Source organism: Gastrolobium bilobum, unplaced genomic scaffold (assembly GCF_033153095.1).
Source record: "Gastrolobium bilobum isolate Gb01-03AN ecotype WA unplaced genomic scaffold, APGP_CSIRO_Gbil_v1 utg28004, whole genome shotgun sequence".
Lineage (NCBI taxonomy): Eukaryota > Viridiplantae > Streptophyta > Magnoliopsida > Fabales > Fabaceae > Gastrolobium > Gastrolobium bilobum.
In genome coordinates, this window is record NW_026898917.1 from 34,114 (window position 1) to 47,878 (window position 13,765).

Consider the following 13,765-nt stretch of genomic DNA (forward strand, 5'->3'; position numbering starts at 1 on the left):
CAATTCTGTACGAATAGAACAATACCCAACTCGAAATTCCCAGAATATCCGGATATTTGTCGGGGACATATCCGGATATCACAAGTCCCATATTTGGATATCAATTTCTGGATATCATATCCGGATATTTCATGGCAGAATGTAGTTTCTGCATTTTGCGAGATATCACTTCCAAGGTTTCGTTTTTAACACTTTTAAACGTTAAAACATGTATTTTTCAACCCATTTAGTTCAGTGATGGTGTTAACTACTTAACCTATCATTTTTTATGCCAAGACTTGATCTTTAACAAAGGAAACTCATGATCAAAGGTGAGGAACATACCCCAAATCTCAAAACAGAAAATGAGAGTGCTCTTGGAGCTCTCAAACCAGCAACAAGGTTCTGACTTCAAGGTCCACGAAAATGGCACACCAAGAATGGTTCTTTCTCTTTAAAGATCACTCCTTGAAGCTTCAACACTCAAGGAAATGGTTCCTGCAACTCCTACCAAAGAGTCAGTCCCTAAAACTTCCTCACACAGTAGCCATCACTCAGAAATATGAACCTCTCACTCACCCAACACAAGCCACAAGGTGTTTACAAGAATAAGGAAGAAATCCAAGGAGAAAGGTGGTCTCTTGGTGTTTTTTTCTAGAGAGGGAGGCAATGGAATAGTGGAGAGATGATCAGCCACAAGGAAACCTCACGTAGCATCTGATTATGGTATAGGGTTTTGTGCAAAATGTGTATTTATAGTCCGTTTAAGTTTTAACACACAATGTTAGCACTAATAGCTCCGCTTATCATTTTAATCCCAAACTTTAGATTCTGAACCTAGCCATTTTTCTAGGATTTTTCATATTTTTATTATAATTTTCGCAGCACTTTGCTGGTACGCGCTTTTACGTAACCAGTATCAGTCCTTACGCCAGTTCTCATTATTTTGACTCCAAACTTGTTATACTAGTCCTAGATATTATTCTAGTGATATATACATATTTTTCATAATTTTCCGGGATACTTCATCGGTACGCACTTATACTGTGAAGCAGAATCAGTATATGCACTTTTCGTCATAAAAGCGACTTTTAGCATTATTAATCAATTACTATAATTATTTAAGCTCTCTCATAATTATTCAAGGTTAATTATGAAATTTATCTCTTAACTCATAATTAAATTAATTAAATTCCTAATTTAACGGTGCAGGTTTTTACAGATTTCATTGATTATACACTTACATAACTCATATTTGATCCTTTGAGATCATCTTGTCATAAATTATATATTCATAGTACTTTAATTTGTATTATCTACACTATGAGAGTATTTATTCAATTATGAACTCATTCCTTTGTATTCTTGAGTTAAAGGGTAGTGTGACTTAGTCTTTGAAAGGTAGCCCACACCTAGGAAAGTTTGAGAAAATTTGAGAAGGTTGCCAAATACTCGTAAATTTGTTGGAAGTTGTAACGTAGAGGTGGCAAAGCAGACAACTCGCCTTGCCTCGCCATTAACCCGACTAAAAATGAGTCAACTCGCCCTGCTCCACTTTTGAAAGTGGGTTGAGAAACTCAACTTGCATCGCCTCGCCCTGCCAACCCGCCTATGTCTTGAGATTTTTCTGATAGATTTAAAAAATTATTATTATTTGTACAAACTTCTACGCAAGATCAATAATTAGTTATAGTAAAATACCACTGTTGACAACATTGTTCATTAGAAAATCCCCCATAGCTGCACTTTTGGCCCATCTTTTACATTGATTTCATGAACAAAATATGACAATTCTAATATAAAAATACTAATCGCACTAAGAAGCAAAATACTAACCTCACAATTCCACTAAAAGCATAAATAAAAAAACACTCAAACTTGTAGCACAATCACAATGCACCATCATGTTCATCATTAGATGCCACACTTAAACTTTCATCTTCATCATCAACATCTTCATCTACAAATCACAATTTAAAAAAGAAAATAATCATATTAACAAAAAATTATGGTTGAAAATAATATAGTAAGTACATTCAATTTAAATAAATTACCATTGGGAACAAAACCATTTAACCAATTGCGGAGCAAATAAAAGCTTCAACATATTTGGGCAAGAGACTACTTTTATATTTGTTAAGGACACATGCTCCAATGCTAAATACAAACCCAGATGCCACAATGGTGATAAAAATGCTCAACAAGTCAATAGCCATTAACGATAGATCCAGAAAGCGTTTGATATTTTCTTTCCACTATTGCAATACATCCAAATGTTCATAATATTCAAAACAAAATGTTGTTTCTTCCAAATAAATGTCAAGCTGAGACCTTCAGGTTTTTGTTGTAAGTTGATGATTGAGCATTTTCAAATTTTGTAACATGAAAAAAGAAAATAAAAGTAAGATTATGCTTACAAAAGGACATAATTTAAAGTAATTAAACTACATAAACTTACACCAAACAATGGCAGTTCCCATTTCATATTCCTTGACCTTGACCCACTTGATGACCGAGACGTAGTATCACTTTAATCAGTGGAAGTAGAAGAATTATCACTTGCATACTTCTCATAGAGAAAGTACAAATTTCTTCTTGTTTGCTATACCTTTTGAATAGCTATAGAAGAATCAACTTGTGAATAACAAAATTTCAATGAATCTAACTTCATCCGTGGATCAAGTACCAATCCAAATGCAAGTTGAACGCTACATTCATCCCAATATTTCTCAAACTTCAACAACATGTTTTAAGCCATAGTCTTTAAAAGCTCATCTTCATCATTCAAATGATGAATTATAATGCATTGGATTTTTCAAACTTGCTCAAAATACATGTTGGAAGTAGGATACGATGTGTCAGAAATCAAGGTGGTAATATCATAAAATGGCTTCAAGAAAATACAAAGTTTTTCTCCTATTTTCCATTCTTCAGCGTATGGACAAAATTTATAATTTCTACCAATTAATTGAAGACATGCAAACACGCGTTGGAAACCAAGAGCACTTTGGAGCATCAAACAAGTAGAGTTCTATCTAGTAGGAACATCTAAACGCAGACTAATTGAAATGTTAACATCTCCAATTTGGTCAATGCATTCCTTAATTTTTTTTGATTTACCTTATGAGCCCTTAACATATTTGACACTCTCTCTAATCTTCATCAAGGCATCACTAGCTACTTTCAACCCTTCTTGCACAATTATATTCAAAAAGCGTGTAGAACAACGCAGATGAAAAAAATTCTCCATCACATAACAACATGTTCTGCAAAATAAGTTGACTTTTTAAAATATGACCAATCATATTGTCATTGGTAGATGCATTATCCAAAGTAAGGCTAAAAACCTTATTCTCTATTTCTCATTCCTTTAAAAAATCAAGTATTTTTTTAGACAATTCAAATCCGATGTGAGGAGGAGGAGGCATATGAGAGAAGTTGAGCATTTTTCTATTTAACTTCCAATTTGTATCAATAAAGTGTGCTTACAAACATAAGTAACCTTTGGTTGTACAAGATGTCTATAATTTGGAAGTTAAGCAAATGCTAGTAGGAGTGCTAGCCATTGTTTGCTTCAGCTTCTCCTTCTTTCTTGTAATCATTTAGGAGATCACTCTTAGCAGTATTTCTTGAAATAGGAACAAAATTAGGCACATGTGAAGTTGGTGATTGTAGCGGTTTGTCAAATACCCATGAAATTATAGAGAATTGTTGATCGACTTGCAGTCTGGACATAGGTCACAAGTGGTGATGGTTGAATTAAAATAAATCGAGTTTGTATTTTTCTCAAATTCTCACCTTTTATTTTTAGCACTTTAGTTGTTTCTTTAATTCAAAATATGTGCTAGTATAAATTATATCATTATATTATATCGTATATTATAGATTGCTTGAAAATATTAATTAACTTTTTATAGATCTAGTTTGTATGAAATGTTAATCTAAAAACAGAAAGGGATCTTTTGTAAAAAATTGTAATATTCATCTCTTGAATATGAAAGTTATATTCATAACTAGAAGAATATTTAAAAAAATATTTTTTCCCCAAAAACTAAAAAATTTAGGCATGCGTTTATTCAAAAATTTGTTAGCAAATTCAAAAACCTTTTATTATATGAGTAAATACCATTTTTCGTCCTCAGCAAATTTTACGATGCCCGATTTAGTCCCTAGCAAATAAAAAGACCCATTGTGATCCCTAAGAAATCCTAAATGGACCAATTTAGTTGAAATCGTGGTCCCTCACAATTTCAAAAAAGGCCCATATTAGTCCTCAAAAGGACTAAAATGGGTTCATTTGTATTTCTTAGGGACCACGATGGGCCTTTTTATTTGCTAGGGACTAAAACGGGCATCGTAAAATTTGCTGAAGACCAAAAAAAGTATTTACTCTTATTATATTAATTTTATAAGAGGAAGGTTATATTTACAATTTTTTTTATAACCTCTTACAACCATATCTTAACACCGTTGATTTCTGCCAATCAACGATTATGATTTTCGCAAATGAAACTCATTAATTAATTATTAATTCACAATAAAGGATAATTGTTGATTGACGAAATCAACAGTGTTAAGACATAGTTGTAAGAGGTTGTAAAAAAAAAAGATTGTAAGTATAACCCTTCTTATTTTATAATTTCTTATGGGTTCGCTTCTGCAGTTACTGCAGATAAATGCAAAAAAGTTATATGCAATAAGCCTAATAGAACGTCATTTTGAAGCGAAAATCATGGTATTTTTATAATTTTAATTTATTTCAGAGTTATAATAATATTTATATTTATAATTTTTTAAGATTTTAATACCAGAAGAACGATATCGTTTTGAAAATAAATACAGATAACTTATCTGCATTAACTTTAAAAATATTTTTTCCATTTCTTATATGATTTTATTAGTCTTATCGCACATAAAATAATATATTCCTCCTATTGACTTAAAAAAACAGTAGACTATTTTATTTTTATTTTTATTTGTCTTCTCTCCAATTACACAAGATTAATAAACCCCTTAAGATGAAAAAAATATTACGTATCCTTAATTTTATCGGCAGCATCGATAAAACTGGTTTGGCGTTTCCGAGAATCAGCCTGAAACTTGAAGCCACGCATTTTCTCTCCCTCCCTCCACTTTTCGACTTCACGCAAACTATACACAGTTTCACACACACACACACACTAACTGCATTACCAATAATTTCGAATTCCAAATCACAATTACACCGAAACATTAACATTAACAAACAAGAACCAAAGCAAAGTTCAAAGACAAGACAAGAATATGGTTTGGTATGTTAGCGCGTTGGTGTATGGCGTTGGAGGGTTGGTGGTGACGGGAATAGCATTATTGGTGGCTTTTCAAGAGAAGCTTGTGTACGTGCCTGTGTTGCCAGGTCTCACCAAGTCCTACGCTTTCACACCAGCACGCCTTAGGCTCAATTACGAGGATGTTTGGCTCACTTCCTCTGATGGTGTTCGCCTTCACGCTTGGTTCATCAAGCTCTTCCCCCATTGCCAAGGTCACCTTCAATTTCATTCCTTTTCTCAATCTGGAAACTGGGTTTTGTTTGAATTTCTTGATTCGGTTGATTTGCGATGATGGGTGTTGTTCCCTGTTGAGATTTCACAATTGGGTTGGTTTCAATTTATGTCCTTTGGCCTTGAATTGGGGTTAACTTCCTGATTTTACAATTGGGTTGGTTTCAATTTTTGTCCTTGTACCTTGAATTGTGTGCTTGCAAAGACAAGAGAGAGATTCTGCGCTGCAGTTTGAAAAAGCTCGGTAGTTGATTTTGTTGTAGTTTTTGATTTGGTGAATGTTTTGCTTTACCTTCTGTTTCATGTTTCTCTTTTAGTTTCTAGGTGTTAAGCTGGGTTTTGGGTTAGGAGATTAATCGTTACTTCTTTGTTGCTTGAACTGAAGAATTGGCTTGGGAAAGATATAGGTTGAAAAGGAGGAAGGTTATTATTTTATACTGATTGAATGAGCCATGATGTTGGTTGTGAATGGATTGGTCTTAAGTGTGAGTAGAATTTATTTATCTCGTGCAGTATGTGTCGAGTAGATGTTAGACGAACACAAATGTTATGCTTTTTTATTTCCTTTCCTGAGTTTTATTTTTATTTTTTATTTTTTTAAATAATAGAATAATAAGCAGATAGTAGTGTTCTAAACATCAAATGGTTGAATCAAGCCTTAGCATTTGACAGTACAAAATCTTAGTTATGGTTGCTGTTTAAGTCTTATTGTATTTATGGTGCATGCTTGTGCACATTTGATATGTTCTCTTTATGTTCAGTGCTTTTCTGTAACTTAGATGTGGGTATAATGGTGGTCTTTTTTTTCATGTTCCATCTGGCAGGTCCTACCATTTTGTTTTTTCAAGAAAATGCTGGAAGTATCCTGGTTTAAAAAGATTGGAGTTAAGCTAAATATTATTTATTATTTATTTACTTCACCTTGTTCAATTTGCTTTCAAAGGCCTTGACTACTGACTTTTAGATATTGCTCATCGGCTGGAGATGATGCGCATAATGTTGCAGCAGTTACAATGCAATGTTTTCATGCTTTCTTACCGAGGGTATGTCATACATTAATGTTAGTTTTTCTATATAGTTCTGTGTCCACAGAGTCTTGTCTTTAAAAATCCACATGTCAACCACCTTTGGACCCAATTGGCATTAATATATATCATTCAATTAAGCAGTTATGGAGCAAGTGATGGCTTTCCTTCTCAGCACGGAATTACTAAGGATGCTCAGGTGTGCCTTAATTCCCTTATTTTGGTTGTCAAAAGATTCTTACTCCGAAAATTTTCCCAATTTGTTGTCTCCTGGCCAGGCTGCATTGGATCATCTTTGTCAAAGGTCCGACATTGACACATCAAGAATAGTCGTATTTGGACGGTCACTTGGGGGAGCAGTTGGAGCTGTACTAACAAAAAATAACCCTGACAAGGTACTCCCTTATTAAACTTTGCACTTATCTCTTGATGTATCACATCAAGTATACTAACTCAGGATTGATGGGTTTTTACTTTTTGGCTGTGGAATGTCTCGGTTACAATTGATAGAGATTTGGATTTTTGTTGACACCCTGGATTTCTATGTACTTCATAGCCTGCTAAGTTCACAAGAGATGGCATAAACATCAACATCAACATCAACACTAACAACTCCTTTATCCCAAACTAGTTGGGGTCGGTAGTCGATAAACCCAAATAAAAAGCAAGAAAAGATTGTGGGAAAAGAAGGGGGGGAAATAAATAAAATTTTATAATGTTACTCCAAAGAATCATTGCTGAGTTTCTTTTGTTATAGATAGATTCATAACTCCATGATTATCAGTGTTACATGGAAAAATAATATTGAACTTTTTGGACCAATCTTGTCCAATACTGTTCTGCACAGGAGTATTGATTTAGTTATTTATATTTTAGTTGCCATACAATACGAAAAGGATTTATATCTAATTGCTGCTCCGAAGACTTGGTTCTTGACGAAATATAATGGTGATGTTTGTGATACAGCCATGGGTCAAGAAAATTATTGAAAGGAAGATACTCAGATGAAAGAACAGAAAACGGAGTCTTTATCGATCTTTGGTTGGCAAGAATTACAAAGTAGAACTCCTCTTTCTACAGGCAATATGCCCCCACTACAACTGAACTCTCTCTGTTCTACTCTCTCCGAATGTAAAGTCTTGACCCCCCACAACAGTGAAGTCATTACATTATATAGCACCCCCACTAGAATTGACTTTACAAACTAACTAACTAACTCTTCAATCTCCTGTGGTACACCTTCCAAGTCCTTGGTTTTCCTGAATTATCCCCTCTCTTCATTAGTACCTGTAAAGAACCTTGAGATACACCACCCTAAAAGCTAGCTCAAAGGGTGGGAGTGCTCAAGGTCTTATAAACTCCACATTAGTTGCACATACAACTAATGTGAGACCATATATCTCAACATGCCCCCTCACACAAGAGCCCATTGGGCTTGATGAGTGGACAATGCAACAGGTCCAGCCTACCTGTGCTAAGAAACACCACAAGAGAAAGTGGGGGGCGGCGAGGCTCTGATACCATGTAAAGAACCTTGAGCACTCCCATCCTTTGAGCTAGCTTTTAGGGTGGTGTATCCCAAGGTTCTTTACATGGTATCAGAGCCTCGCCGCCCCCCACTTTCTCTTGTGGTGTTTCTTAGCACAGGTAGGCTGGGCCTGTTGCATTGTCCACTCATCAAGCCCAATGAGCTCTTGTGTGAGGGGGCGTGTTGAGATATATAGTCCCACATTGATTGTGTGGGCAACTAATGTGGCCTTTATAAGGCCTTGGGCACTCCCACCCTTTGAGTTAGCTTTTGGGGTGGTGTATCCCAAGGTTCTTTACATGGTACCAGAGCTTTGTTCTGGGGATTTTTCGCTTCCGCTAAAACCCTAAGCCCACTGCTTAGGCGTTCTCTTCTTCCTCTAACGCCGTGCGTCCCTCCGGCTTGGTTTTACACTGTTCATGCGGGTTTTCAAAAAAAAAAAAAAAAGACTGTTCACCGCGTCTGTACAGGTTTACTGTTCATAGCCCGTACGATCCACTGTCCATAGCGTCCGTACATATTCACTGTTCATCGTCCGTACAGTTTTATTGTTCACCGCGTCCGTACAGTTTTATTGTTCACGCAAAAAAAAAAACTTTCGGCCATTCCGAGACAGAACAGCTCGCCTTCCTCTCCTATTTTCAGATCTGGTCATCTCCTTTATTTTATTTTGTGATGGAGGGCTTAAGTTATGCTTCCAAAAACACGACTGGCATCATCTCCAGTACTACCCCATCTCCATTCTTTTCTCGAGCCAGTGATTCCAATTGGAACAGTGGACGCGGTCACAGACATGGCCGTCGACAGAGGTCTCGTTGCAATTATTGCCAGAATCTTGGGCATTTTGAAGAACGCTGCTATAGGAAGTACCCTCATTTGAAGCCACCGACTGCCAACTTTGCTCAAACTGATGCTACACCACCTTCTACTGGATTAGTAACTCTTTCAAGTGCCGACTATGAGGCACTTCTCAAGAAGGTTTCTTCTCAGCATCCTACTCAAGACACTGGTAATCATGTTGCTTGTTTTTATCAATCATCTCTTGGACCCTGGATAATAGACTCAGGTGTTACTCATCATCTTTGTGGTAATAAAGATCTCTTCACTTCACTTTCTTATTCTAATAACCTACCTTCTGTCACTCTTGCTGATGGCACTAAGGCTCTTGCTCGTGGAATTGGGGAAGCCAATCCAACTCCCCTTTTAACTTTGCGTTCTGTTTATTATATACCATGCATTCCTTTTAATTTAATCTCTGTTAGCCAGTTGATTCATTCTCTTTCATGTACTGTTACCTTCTCTAAACAATCCTTTTCTATGCAGGATTCGGGTACGGGGAAGACGATTGGAGCGGGCATTGAGTCACGAGGTCTCTACTATCTGATTGCACCACCTTCTCCAGTAGCTTGTTCTCTCACAGAGTCTCCTGAGCTAATTCACAGCCGTCTGGGTCATCCAAGCCTCTCCAAGCTTCGGCATATGGTTCCCTTTTTATCCAGTCTTAAGTCTTTAAACTGTCATTCTTGTCAGCAAGGAAAGCACACTCGCTCTTCCTTTGCTAATAGAGTCAATAAAAGAGCTGATGCTCCTTTTTCTATTGTTCATTCTGATATTTGGGGTCCGAGTCAATGTCTGTTTTGGGTTTTCAGTATTTTGTCACCTTTATTGATGATTTATCTCGTTGCACTTGGGTTTATTTAATGAAAAATCGTTCTGAATTATTTTCAATTTATCAAAAATTGTGCCAAGATAAATACTCAATTTGATGTTTCTATTCAAATTTTGCGCAGTGATAATGCAAAAGAATATATGTCTCTTGAGTTTTCTAATTTTTTGGAGAAATGTGGGACTATATATCTCAACAGTACCGTACCAATATATCCCGGCGGGTAGCAACCTTGTCCCCAAGGTTGAATGAGGGAAACTGATGTAGAATCATGTGTACATCTTCCCACGAGGCTTCTTCTGCTGGACGATCCTTCCACTGAATTAAGATTTGCTCAACTTCCTGCCCATGTTGTACAGTTATTCTGGATGCCAGCACCCGAGCAGGTATGAACTGATCACCGTCCAACTGCAGGTCTGCAGGTAATTGGTCCTCCACCTTATGGTCCCCAATGGCTTGTTTCAACTAGGAAACATGAAAAATTGGATGTATACTAGTACGAGCATGGTCAGGCAATTGGAGTTGAAAAGCCACTGCACCAACTTGTATAGTCACTAAGAATGGCCCATAATGAAAGCTTAGGATGCACCCTAATAGGCATGGAATGCTGTCTGTGTGGTCTAACCTTTAAATAAACCCAGTCACCCACTTTAATGGAAGAGGGAGACCTGTGTAGGTTTGCCTTCCTGGTCATATGATCTTGAGCCCGTGTAAGGTGGAATTTCAATTGCTTCAATGCTTCATCCCTGTCCATTAAACCCCTAGGCCCTAGCTACTACCTCTATCTACGTGATGCCTGGAATGAACTTTGTATGGGTGGGAGGGGTTCTGCCATAAACAATTTCGAAAGGAGTAGTCTGGGCACTGGTATTGTACCAGTATTCTGCCCAAGGCAGAAAATCCCCCCATAGATCGGGCTGCTCCGAACAAAAACAATGTAGATACGTCTCTAGGGTCCTCTTAAGAACTTCTGTTTGCCTATCCATCTCCAGTTGGTAAGCCGTGCTAAACTTCAATGTCGTCCCCTGTAATCTGAAGATCGCCATCCAAAACACGCTGAAAAAAGATGGATCTCTATTACTAAATATGGAAAGAGGCACTCCATGAAGCCTCACTATCTCTCATACAAAAATTTCAGCAATGTTCCTTGCTGGAAAAGGGTGTTTAACCATGATAAACTGACCATATTCGCTCAGCCTATCAACGACAACTAGAATTGTGTCAAAACTTTTATAGTGTGGCAGCCTCACTATGAAGTCCATATTAACGTCTTCCCAAATTGCATTGGGTATGGGCAATGGCTGAAGCAAACCCGCAGGGGAAGTGGCTTGGTATTTGCTTCTCTGACAAACTGGGCAGGCTGCTACATACACAGCCACTGCACCTTTCATTCCAGGCCAAAAACCAAACTTGGACAGTCTTCGAAACGTCCTGAAAATACCAGCATGGGCCCCAGTAGGGGTGGTATGATACTCTTGTAGCAGTTTGGGTATTTAAGCAGAAGTTTGATTCATGTAGTTGACCCCACTTTGTGGGAAAAGGCTTTTGATGCTGTGTTGTTTGGTTGCCACACAAAAGGCTTCTGTTTGCTATTATGTTATCCAGGGATCCCTTTCTTTTAGCATGCTTTCTTTGCTTTGGATTTTTTACTTTTGGGGTCATAAAAGAGGTCTATGACTTGGTGTGCGGAGAGGGATGGTAGACTAAACAATTCCCAGAGGGACCTGTTGCCACTTGAGATGATGCTCTTGGGCATTTTGAATTTTTTGTCAAAAGTATTTTACTAACTATTCTCTTGCGCTTTTGTAAGGCTTAATTACATATTCTTCACTACCATCTATAAGTAGCCAGGTGATACTGACAAATGGTTTCAAAAATGCTCTCTTATTTTTATCCTCAGCAATGATTTGTTTATGCACCTTTAATTGTTTAATCTACATTCTTCATTTTAGGTTGCGGCACTGATACTGGAAAATACTTTCACGTCTATATTAGATATGGCTGGAGTTTTATTACCTTTTTTGAAGTGGTTTATTGGAGGCAGCTGTACAAACGGTCCTAAACTACTCAATTTTCTTGTACGTTCTCCATGGAGTACTATTGATGTTGTTGGCCAGGTGAGGGATATTGGAAAAACAAGTTTTGCCTTCTTATCCAGTTGTGCATTTTCATGTAATAGATACGATACTTGATTAGAGTTTGTAGGTCACTTGGGCATAGGACATGAAATGTTCATGAATCATAATATATAGAAAGTTGACTGATCTTTTTATTCTAAAGTTTTAAAGCTTGATGCTAATTCTAACTTTTAGAATCTTTTTTTTTTTTTTTTTTTTTTTTGTCTTAAGAAAGGAACATTGTATTGTTTTGGTTCTCATCCAGTCTCCTCCTATTTATGTGTAGCTGGAATGATTGTATTACCATCTTAATTGCAGATCAAGCAGCCAATCCTTTTTCTGTCAGGGTTGCAAGATGAAATGGTGCCCCCGTCACATATGCAGATGCTTTATGCCAAGGCATCTACTCGTAATAATCAGTGTCTCTTTGTGGAATTTCCTACTGGCATGCATATGGATACTTGGCTGGCTGGTGGTGATCACTACTGGAGAACAATTCAGCAGTTCCTTGGACAGCCCCTTGCTGAACAAAAGGAAAACGGATCATCAAAAGTTGAAAATAGTAATAATTTTTAATCATGTTGTGTTTCAAAACTGGGGTGGACTTAAGAAAGTGGGATAGCCTTATTTTTTCTAATAAAGGGAAAACCCCGGTCCACAAGACTCCTTGATTTGAGAGGGTAAGAGTGGGAGTTGATTATATGCAGTCTTATCTTTGCATTTTTGCAAATAGACTGTTATCTATACTCAATTCCATGACTTTCCAGTCATAAGGAGCAATTTTACCGTCGTTCCAAGGCTTGTCCTCAGCTTTATTTTTTCTAATGCTGAATATAATTAGTTGCATAGATTTTATCCAAATTTTTGTCAGATTTGAAAGTTTCCTTTAATTTTCTTTTTACAGGGCTCTGCCTTGTGTCCTTTCTATGTTCTTTTCAAACTTAAATCTAATTGTTGTTTTGATCGTTATTAGCCCTCTTTTTAGCATTAAATGTTTATATAGTCTTTGTGAGTCACTTGTTAATTGTTGTTTTATACTGCTGCCAGATACTGGGGAGAAGTGATTAGCTGGTATTAGATTGTTTCAGTGATACTAATTCGCTAACTAAGGATTCAAAGAGTTTCTTCCCTTTGAAGTTGCTGCCCTTAAGAGCTCTATGTTAGATGCTTCCTACTGGGACATGGTGAACCAAATCAGACTATATCATTGGACAATTTTGGTTGGACTGTCGTTTACAGAATTTGGAAGATGGCCAGACAATTTGTGATTACCTTTTGCTATGTTGTACGATGTCTTGATATATTCCGGATACCTGATCAATTCTGACAAATGACATGTATGAATAGGAATTATTTATTGAAGATAATATATGCATCAAGTTTATGTACTATACATATATTGATATTGCTCTTAATAAATGGCTTCATATCTTAAATTCTGATGCACGCTTAGACAGTGTTATCACTTGATTTCTAAGCCATTTTTTATTTTATATAGAAAATCTGAATGTATATTCGACACAAAGCAAAGGATTTGAACTGCTAGGATCTTGTTGAATTATGTAATAATTCTGCTGATAATTTTACACGAGTCAAAGTTTGCTGATAAAGAAGTGAAATGCTATAAAACACATTTTGCATGTATAAAAACGTTCATCCCTTTAAGTTGGCTTGACTTGACGTGAACATCTTATAACATAAATTAAGAAAATAAATTTGGAAGTAATTAAATGGAATCAATAATTTAATTGGAGTTTGAAAAAAATAAGTATGTAGAAGATAAATTAGTGATAACTAGTTAGTCGAAACTAAAGGGACAGTCTGTAATCTTTAAAGTTACGTTAATTAATGCAAGTAAGGGTTAATAATGTTTAAGAAAAAAGGGTTTACTAATCTCATGTTACATAAGA

At 36.5% G+C, this 13,765-nt stretch overlaps 1 protein-coding gene across 3 annotated transcripts; it reads left to right on the top strand.

Annotated features, from left to right (window-relative positions):
* The first annotated feature begins 5,070 nt into the window (after nucleotides 1-5,070).
* On the top strand, nucleotides 5,071-13,198 carry LOC133285531 (alpha/beta hydrolase domain-containing protein WAV2-like). Of its 3 annotated transcripts, none has more exons than XM_061482772.1 (8): nucleotides 5,071-5,500; nucleotides 6,344-6,379; nucleotides 6,484-6,562; nucleotides 6,689-6,743; nucleotides 6,823-6,939; nucleotides 11,691-11,855; nucleotides 12,174-12,417; nucleotides 12,903-13,198. In XM_061482772.1, the coding sequence occupies exons 1-8, from the start codon at nucleotides 5,263-5,265 to the stop codon at nucleotides 12,917-12,919; spliced, it is 951 nt and encodes a 316-aa protein (XP_061338756.1). In that variant the 5' UTR covers nucleotides 5,071-5,262; the 3' UTR covers nucleotides 12,920-13,198. The 3 variants fall into 3 exon arrangements, with proteins under 3 accessions (XP_061338756.1, XP_061338757.1, XP_061338758.1); XM_061482773.1 differs by having other exon boundaries at nucleotides 12,202-12,417; XM_061482774.1 differs by lacking the exons at nucleotides 11,691-11,855; nucleotides 12,174-12,417; nucleotides 12,903-13,198 and adding an exon at nucleotides 9,396-10,111.
* The last annotated feature ends 567 nt before the right edge of the window (nucleotides 13,199-13,765 follow it).